This window comes from Maylandia zebra, linkage group LG12 (genome assembly GCF_041146795.1).
Source record: "Maylandia zebra isolate NMK-2024a linkage group LG12, Mzebra_GT3a, whole genome shotgun sequence".
NCBI classification, from domain to species: domain Eukaryota; kingdom Metazoa; phylum Chordata; class Actinopteri; order Cichliformes; family Cichlidae; genus Maylandia; species Maylandia zebra.
In genome coordinates this window covers 2,282,009-2,291,592 of record NC_135178.1, presented here as the reverse complement: position 1 = coordinate 2,291,592, position 9,584 = coordinate 2,282,009, and the positions used below count along the sequence as shown (strand labels likewise).

General features: G+C 42.5%; 1 protein-coding gene across 1 annotated transcript; it reads right to left on the bottom strand.

Annotated features, from left to right (window-relative positions):
• Window positions 1–987: 987 nt before the first annotated feature.
• Window positions 988–9,255, bottom strand: dpp7 (dipeptidyl-peptidase 7). The gene is made up of 13 exons (XM_004558608.4): window positions 9,081–9,255; window positions 7,028–7,148; window positions 6,809–6,948; window positions 6,403–6,566; window positions 5,654–5,789; window positions 4,369–4,450; window positions 3,998–4,164; window positions 3,452–3,512; window positions 2,624–2,742; window positions 1,945–2,101; window positions 1,463–1,527; window positions 1,315–1,385; window positions 988–1,230 (listed from the first exon to the last, which is right to left on the bottom strand). The coding sequence occupies exons 1-13, from the start codon at window positions 9,249–9,251 to the stop codon at window positions 1,119–1,121; spliced, it is 1,566 nt and encodes a 521-aa protein (XP_004558665.3). The 5' UTR covers window positions 9,252–9,255; the 3' UTR covers window positions 988–1,118.
• Window positions 9,256–9,584: the final 329 nt, after the last annotated feature.

Genomic DNA, 9,584 nt, shown 5'->3' with positions numbered 1-9,584 from the left:
CAGAGAGGTCTGTTAGCACATAGTGAGTGAGGAAGGTGACTGGAAAGGAAAAACTCATCATGGGAATCAGGTCAAGACAAACAGACTCAATAGAAGCTTCGACCCACAGCCTGTCAAACATGCCCCACCTCCACCCTGACTGAAGATTAACTGTGCTGTTAACACTCATGGACACTTGCACTGTATTTATTTATAAACAGTATTTGTTACAGTTTAATACAACCAACATTCCTACCTTTATTTATATGACTGTACAGTAGCAACCAGTGTTTGTTTGTGTGTGTGTGTGTGTACACACACACGCACGTGTATATAACTTATAACAAATCTTTTTTGTGTAGATATGTTGCTATGTATGAATCTGAATGTAAATCTACATGCTGCCAACGGAGAGATGACAAACTGTTTCACTGTTCTTGTAACAGTGACAATAAAGGATCTATTCTAGTCTATTTAGTTCAACTATGAGTGCTCAGACTAGAAAACTCAGTGAATTTCTTATGAATTTCTATTTCTCTTGCAGTCTGCTGGTCTTTGTCATATCAATTGTTTATTTCAATGAGTGTCTCAGATACAGTCACACTCAGCACTCTTGTTATTTTAGCCTGAATGTTTTTCAAACATTTATTTTTAACTGAACTTTACTCCCATGTAAACACTTTGAAAAGCTTCAAGTCTTCCAGCTTCCTCTTTGGACCTCAGACAAAATTATCTTTAACTTTCACAGTCAGCCTTCTTGTTTCTTGCCTTAGAGGTGCAGCTTCTGTCTTACCGTATCGTCACCAGTTCACTGCTTTTGCTTCTTCACCTGGAGGTAAATGTGTTCGCCGTTCAGAGAAATGGGGGCGGGGCAGTATGCAGATGTATGCAGATGTGTGCAGATTCCAAAACACTGCTGGTTTGGAATGATCCTGATTTACTAACATATGCATTGAAAAAAGTACAAATTTAAAATGAAATTACAATGAATACATTTACAAACTGGTGTTTCATTTTTACATTTCACTTTATTTATTTCAATATTTTTAAAAATAAATTTATTTAACATTGAACAGTCTCAAAAAGCTGCAGTCTGATTCTTCTGTAACTGCAGTTCGAATATTCTTGTGTGAACGTGCTCAAACAAACTTTTGTAATCTGGTCCTCTCCATCTTCACCCAATGTGCAATCAGGTCTGCTTCTGTCTTCCTGGCACTAATCACTGACACTGGATCAGCCTCATTAGAACCCCTGCAGAAAACCATATGAAGCAATTGCACATTTTTGGGAGGTTTCAGGAGTTTCTATAAAAAGTGAAAAATGCTCTTGCTGTACCTCAGGTCCAGGTGATGGGCTCCTCCAGATATGTTGAGTGCTATCAGTGAGTCACTCAGGGATGTGCGCACCTAAAGCACAAAGAGCTAAGTAACACACATGAAACAGAAGCTTTACTGAATTATAGCTAATTGGTTGACACACTTACCCCTCCGTTGGCCCATGGGTCCAGGTCTCCATTGGAGAAAATAATGTTGCTGGCTGTGGAGAGAGCTGCACACACAAGACTTCATTAGAAACACTAACCGAGAGACAAATGTATTCAAACTTTATGGCAACAAGAAGTTTTTCGTCGTACTTCTTGTTTCACTTTATACAACATGGCTCATTCACACGAGCACTTCTATCTAATGTTAACGTACATTCATACTTTGGCATGCAGCCTGGGATCAAACCACCAGTTCTCTAATTAGGGGACGACCTGCTTGACCTCCTGAACTACAAGCCAGCCCAGCAGAACTGGTGAAATGTCTGTGCTGCAGGCAGGCATGTAGAAAAGCGCGATATAAGACACAGTCCATTTACTATGTAGTTTGTGGCTCTAATCAACAAACCATTTCCTTTATTGAGCCACGTGCAATATAACTTCTAAATGTCAGTCTCATCAGTCTGTTGGTCTTCAGCTCTCACCGTCACCCCAAAACTGGATGTTGAGCCAACCCGGTCGTGGAACCACACCCCAGCGTTTGGAGCAGTACAGCCTGCGGTCTTCCTCAGTGAAAGGCATCGGAGGAAACATGTCCGTCACATTGTTGCTCTCGTAACATAGCTCGATCTCCGTGCATGCCTGCAACGACACAGACGCAGGTTCATCAACATCAGAAAGGATAATATCCAGTTACTCACAGTTAAAATGATCTAAATCTAACTTTCCAAAGCACTGTAGTACTGCCTCGGGGCTTCTTCTGCTCTGTTATCGGTATCAACAATTCCACAAATTGTGTCTTTTAAGATCCATGTTTACATGATTCAAACCCATGTCTACTAATCTACTGTTCCACCCCTGGATTCACATCTGGAGCCAGATCCAAACATCTCTGTGCAGAGTCACTAAAACTGGACTCACCAAAGCACAAAGATAAATCTGAATCATTTTATGAATGGGGAAAGGCAAAAAATGCACATGTTTAATCAGAGGAGACTGGTGACTGGGATAACTTTCACTTTAGTGCTCTGGAAGCAACAGGAGGAGACGAGGTCGGCGAAACATACTACGACTGTGGCATCCCTGAAAATACCCATTCTGCCACAGTGGATCAGTAATGTCACACATGTGGTATTACTAATTCACCAGTGGGTGTTGGAGTACCTGGTAGTCCCAGGCCAGGCTGTCGAAGCCCAGCCCACACCCAGTGGGATCAGCACACTCCAAATACAGGCTGTACAGGTCAAAACAGGGCAGAATCCCGGTGGCGTTGTATACGATCGCTGAAAGATGAAAGAGACATACAGACGTGTTATTAACCTTCGGAGCGAGAGAGAGAAAACGCAAAAGCCCAACATTGTTAAAAGTACCAAAGGTCCACACCGAAGGCCTCATTAAGTGACATAAAGGTTTATATACAACAGTGATCAAATAAAATATTAACACAAGGAATTTGAAGAACTAATCATACAGTGGTGCAAACGTCATTAGTGAAAACCAGCAGCAAGGTTTGGTACAGTTTATAGAGAACGGTCTGAATTATTTACTGAAAACAAAAAGTGTCACATGGAGTGGGTGTAACGGGTGGTCCATGATGGACAGCAGTTCACTCGTGAACTTCTCAGACACCTCCAGATCCTGGACCACGATGCTTCTAGCCTGCCCCCTAGACTCAGGCCTCTCCACCACATCATCAGCAAACCTGAAGCTTAGGTACAGTTAAGCGAGCCAGTCTAAAGCAGGCTGCAGTGAGAAGAGGTGTTTGAACAATGGTTACATAATAGTGCAAGTTATTTAAGGGTTGGTTGTGCGTGACGCGGTCATTACAATCACCAGCCAATCAGGATGGGCAGAAATACGCAGGGAGGGGAATCCCATAGAGACACATGGAAATGAATGTCGGGAGTGAGAAGTGCTACTTCCTTGTTGTCCCTATGCTCTGTCCTAGCTGTGCTGTTTAAACAAAGTTTTGATCATCACTGAAAGTCTCACCTGCAGTGTCTCTGAGGTTACCCAGCAGGTCCGATCCTCCCAGCATGGTTTCACAGGCTACCTGGAAGACAAAGCTGTGTCACCTTTGTCTGGGGGGCTTCATGCTGGTGTTAAGTTGTTCACAATGATCACCTTTACTCTATAATAAAACATTTCTAGGAGTGAGCTCTTCCATTATCATGCTCCCTGATATCAATGAAACGTGTTGGGGAGGGTATCCAAGGCTCGACCAGCCTCAAGCACGGCTTATCATTTAAATAACACAAAATCTAATGACATGAAGCAGACGGCCTCATTGCATCTTATTATAACACTATGGCTTCTGTTGGTGTGGCATCCTTTGTAAATGTGTTTATACTTTAATGAAATCTGTCATCGGCCCTCAGAGAGGTCTTCTCCAACCGGTAGCCCTGACCAGTAACCGTATCCTTGCTAGTGAAAGACTTATTATGGTCTCGGATTTCTCTGTAACACAGTGTTATTTATAGCATTCTGTCAAATTATAGTCTGGAAAAGACGCCACACGTCCTTCTTCAGCCTGTGTACCTTGACAGGATTGGCAGGCATGTTCCCCATGAAGTGAGTACTGTAAGGGTAGTCCAGCATGGCCATCAGGGTGAAGGCATTCCTTAGAAAACCATTCAGCTGGTGGATGTCCCGGGCAGATGATAGAGGCTTGCACAGGGCAAACGCTGATTGAATGTGACGATACTCTGGCGACAACAACAGAGAGTTTTTCATTATCAGTTACTTTACTTTTTATTACAGGACTTTCCAACTACAAGTAGCACCACATATTCTTTATCAGAAGTCCTCGACAAAGAGAAAATAAACCTTTTGTGCGATGTGCTGCTATAGCAACACTGCGTCACTGAATATTTAAATAGCAGTTCAAATTAAAGCCATCTTTTCATTACCCTGCGATTCAGCCAGTTCTTTCAGCTGATGAAAAGCTCCTCTCACAGCATCTGTGCAGTCAGAGGAAACACTCTCAAAGTCCTGGAGCCAAAGAAAGATCAGTTTGACGGTTACTGCAACGCTATGGTAGGAAAACACTTTCATTTCAGTAGCATGGCAACGCTGAGGAGCCAAAGAAAACTGACACAGGGTTGAAAGTTCCTGCAGGACATGGTTTCCATTATTAACATACATCCCCTAGCTGATGGTCATGAGAGCACATAATCATTATGTACAGTCCTGATCAAAGGGCCGCACCTCCACAAACCACGTAAACCCCAAACACAGAAATCAAACATGAACCCAGTAATGAGTGCACCATTATTATTGATCACTTCAATGCTTGATGCGAGCGTTTCCATGAGGTGAGTGGGAAAATTTCTCCAAGTGGTGAAGACGGTTGCATGAAGGGCATCTACTGCCTGGAACTGTTTTTGTAAACTTTGCCATCCATCCACAAAGGATCTCAGTTGGATTTAGATCAGGAGGTCCAAGAGTTTTAGCAGAACTACTGTGTGTATTGCAGTCTGCACACTTCAGACATGACAGATCCACAGTGATCTGCAAATGTACGTGGAGGCTTGCCTGTAAATCAGGGGTTCTTTAGCCCCGAGGTCACTCAGCAAGTACCACCAGGTGGCATATTACTCAGTCTTCACAATACAACACAAACTGTGCTTCTCCTTTCTTTGTCAGCTTTATTACTGAAACACAATGAACTCGATGCCAGCTCCAACATCCGAGGAAAATGCAATGGTTACTATAGAGCCTGGGATGAGTTTCAGTCAGCGCATTGTTCATATAAGTAAATAATGGAAGCAACACAGGTTCCTTTTGATTAAACCCAATAATCAAGTATCAGAGCAGAAGTGCAGTGATTCTGACTCTGCAATCTCTTCTTCTTTAATCCTGGCTCATTCTGTCCAACCCAGTAAGACCATAACGCATTAAAACAGCAACAACAACACGAAAACACTGCATGTCAGCAAACGTCCTCAGCTGAGGAAGTGCAGTGGGCAGGATAATCCTCGTGTGAAGCTTATACATGAAGTAAATACATGGGCTCACTTCCTTTTTCAACAACAACACTGGGCCTGTTTAAAAGCTCTGTTTGGTTGGTTTGTCCATACTTGCAGCTTAGTTAAAGATCACTTTAAAGTGGGTGGATACAGAAAAGTCTTTCCATGTTTGCCTCTCAATCATACAGCGTCACGAGCTGGGAGAGAAGGAAAGGAAGCAACTTACACTCGCAACATCTCGGAAAAACTGCCTGGAGTCTCCCAGGCCAGCAGTGGACAGGATGGGGGCGCTGGCGGCCAGAGCTCCAGCCACTATGTTTGGATATTTGAGTCTCATATAAACTGACAACATCCCACCATAACTGCAGGAGCAGATACAATAAACAACAGATCAGCATATATCATAAAGAAGACTCACACATGCCAGAATTGTAAATACCTGTGTGTTTAAACTTGTCAACTTATTATTCGTTTATCATTTTACACTTCAGGAACACACAGAGGTTACTGAAGCTTGCACTCTGCGGCTCCTGTTAGATCTGGTGTCTGATTCCCAAACACTATTTATCCTGGAAATGTCTTTTAGTAACCTTACACTGTCAGAACAGAGAAGCTTGTTTCATTGCAGGCTGCTGCTTTAGTTCAGTGCGTGAGCAGCTGGGTTCAAGCCTGACCCTTGACCTTTGCTGCATGTCTTAACCACATTTCCTGTCCATCTCTACTTAATATCCAATTTAAAAAATTATTTCAAGAATGAGGAAAAATCTAATTAAAGCAAGTTATTAGAAATTGGAATCAAAAGTTGTTATGTCTAGGGGCAGGACATAAACATTCATTTAAACCGGCTTTAACAGGCTTTGTTGATATGCCCAAATATTAAAGTAAAGAAATAAATACCTACAGTGTAAAGCACAGCTAAAGGCAAGTCACACAAGCAGAGAACAATGATGTCGGTGTGAGTTAAGGGCATCGTACCTGCCACCGAACACGATGGCTGGACAGTCTGTGGCTCCCAGCTGCTGTTTCAGCTCAGTGATCATGATGGCGTAGTCAGCCAGGGCTTGCTCCACCGTCAGCAGGCTGATCTGAGGTATGTTGAAGGAGTCTTTCTCAAATGGTAGCGATTTGCCGTAGTACCTCTGTTAGACAGAAACAAGCAAACAAGAAGTTCAAGCTTTAAGCAACAATCAGAAGACGGGCAGCCACGGTCCAGCTGCTGCAGCTCACAGGTCCAGCATGAGGACGTCCTCCTACATCCTCATGCTTTACTCTAGCTTCAGCTTTACTCTACTTGCCTTTTTGTTACACGAGGTGCAAATAGTCTTGAGCCACTAATAGACTGGTCACAAACACTGTCTGAGTTGTAAAAGAATCTTCTTACATGCTCAGCAAATATGACCAGCGCCCTCTGCTGTGCAGCCAGCTCTGTGATGAATCCAGAATTCAGGGCAAATTCCCAGATGTCTCCTTCATTGCCAGTGTAGAAGAAGATGGGTCCAAAGCCTTTTTCCCAGTACTGATCTAAGAGGACAGGAGAGACCGATATTACGGATCACTTGCTGCTGAATGTCTTATATTATTAACAGGGAACTACATTCACCTGTGATCAGGTAGCGCTGATTAAATGTCCCATTTCCCATACTGTTGAAGTTGAAGTGATCCAGAGTCTGAGTGAAAAACTTCTCTGTGAACCGTGGATCTGCGTCATGATGCTGTCGTGACTAGAAAAAGGAATGAAATGCATAAAGATCAAGACTTTAAACAGGAGTGTCATTTTACATTGTGAATTATTGTTACTGGTTTGTGCACAAACTGGTAACTTTTTTCCTCAATCAGGCATTTAATGGTCATTTCAAATCCATGTCTGATATCTGTAGTATGGAAACCATCTAGATAGAAAATGGGTATTCTCACCAGTGACAACTATAATAATAATAATAATAATAATAATAATAATAATAATAATAATGGATTGCATTAATATAGCACTTTTCGAGACCCTCAGAGCGCTTTACAACACCACTATTCAGTCACTCTCACATTCACACACTGGTGGAGGCAGCTACAGTTGTAGCCACAGCTGCCCTGGCGCACTGACAGAAGTGAGGCTGCCATATCGCACCATCGGCCCCTCTGGCCATCACCAGCAGGCGGGAGGTGAAGCGTCTTGCCCAAGGACACAACGACCAAGACTGTCCGAGCCGGGGCTCGAACCGGCAACCTTCCAATCACAAGACGAACTGCCAACTCTTGAGCCACGATCGAATATCTGAATAATTTTCAGATATTTGAATTATTAAATGAAAACTTACAACAGTTATAATTGGGAACTGAGAAGCATATAAACCTGTAGGCTCCAGTCCACACACCACAAACAAATCCCTGTTGAAGCTCAAGCTCTGCTGGGCCGAAGTCAACAAAACACTCAGCTTTATCACTCTGGGCTCTTGGCGTTCCCAACGTTCCCATGTTGTCTGTAGAGTATAACCCAGCTGTCCTGGGATGGAGCCTCCACTTTACCATTGCGCCTCATCCTTTAAAAGTAATGTGCATGTGCACGATGTATACTGCGCTGCTATTCTCCTCCTCTGACACACAAACAGAAATCAACTGATTTCACAAAAACCAATAAGTGGGATCAATAAGAAATCCAAGGAACTGGTTCTTGGTTCCCATCCCTAGTTTTAATGGAGTTAAACTATTTAATGATAAAATATCAGTAGTTGTAATTGAATTACAGATATCTACAACAGACACTTACATTGGTGAGAATAACAAAAATTAAGAACCAACTACTGAGAAATTAAGAGTTTTTATTTAATCATGAATATCTTTCCTTGGAAATTTGCTGTGGGCACAAATCCAATTATTGGCATTAGTAAATCCATGTTTGCCCACTATTTCCTGTGGAAAAATAAACCAGGTCTGCTAAAAACCATCGTAGTGTGACTTTTGCCCTTCTTCAAATCTGTGAACACTCAGAGAATTTCATGTTTAACTGCAGAACCAAAACATAGCAGGGGAAGTAATTATTGCTGACTCTGCAACATTGCTCAGTTACAAAAAATAAAGTCTCTAATTTTTTATGGTAGTTTCATTATAAGAGAGACAGACAGAAAAACACATCACATAAGCAACACCAGCTGATTGTGTTCATCTGGACGTTTCGTCATCATCAGCTGACGTCTTCAGTCTCAGCTGACTGCAGGTTTCCAACCTTATAAACAGGACGTTTGCACAGTGACTGAAACGAGCAGCAGTGAATGAACACTGGGCTGGGAGGTCAGCTTATGATCATTCATAATTTGGGTGTTGGTCTTCCCGAGTTTTTATATGACGTTGTCAATCACAGAGTCAATCTAAAGCAAAAATATTGCCATGAATTATTGTAACGGTGCAGGTCGCTCAGCACGAAATAAACGATGGAGCATGAAATGACGTTTTAATATTTGACCGCACAGCTTTAGCAATTCATCTCCAACCATGAAAATCAGCGCCTGAGCAAACTTACAACATCAGGTGTTCACCTGATTTTCCGGCTGTAGTTTAAAAACGCGCTTTACATGAACACAGACCGAGCAGCCAGTTAGGCTAACTGGATCACGAGACTCTGGCCGGAAGTAAGGCATGATGAAAACATTGTGTCACGTTACCTGCAAATACGTGTGCGGCAGACTGTGCAGCACGTCAACACACAAGACGAGCGCCACGGAGGACAAAATGAATCTCATGTCCACGGATGTCACCAAAATCACGTCACAGTACAACTGGCCAGAAAGTCCTTTAGTTTTTAAATTCCCGACTACGCCTGCGTCGCACGTCATATGATCCAACGTCGCAGTGATGTGTTTAAGTGCCTTCTTGAATAAGTCGGAATTTCCAGGTTCACAGTCCCGTACCCGAGTACGCGGAAACAAATCTCCGAGAATACGTTTGTTCTTTGTAGAAGTAACATGACAAGATTTAACACATATAAAAACACTCTCTCAAAATACTCTAAATACCCTTCTACTCTAGTCAGTATCTGCATTAAAATTACCTGACAGCAAAATGAAAATAAACAAAAATGAAATGTCACCGTATACATGGTACCGTGAAAGAGTCTTGAGCCACTTCTCAGTTTTCTGGTTAAATATTTCTGCTTGAGAAATGGGAAA

Coding starts and splice junctions, on each gene's coding strand:
- dpp7 (XM_004558608.4), bottom strand. CDS start 9,251: ATGACGTGCGACGCAGGCGTAGTCGGGAATTTAAAAACTAAAGGACTT. Junction 2,102..2,623: donor GCCTGGCCTGGGACTACCAG/GTACTCCAACAC, acceptor GTGTCGTTGCAG/GCATGCACGGAGATCGAGCT. Junction 1,528..1,944: donor CATCCAGTTTTGGGGTGACG/GTGAGAGCTGAA, acceptor TTGTGTGTGCAG/CTCTCTCCACAGCCAGCAAC.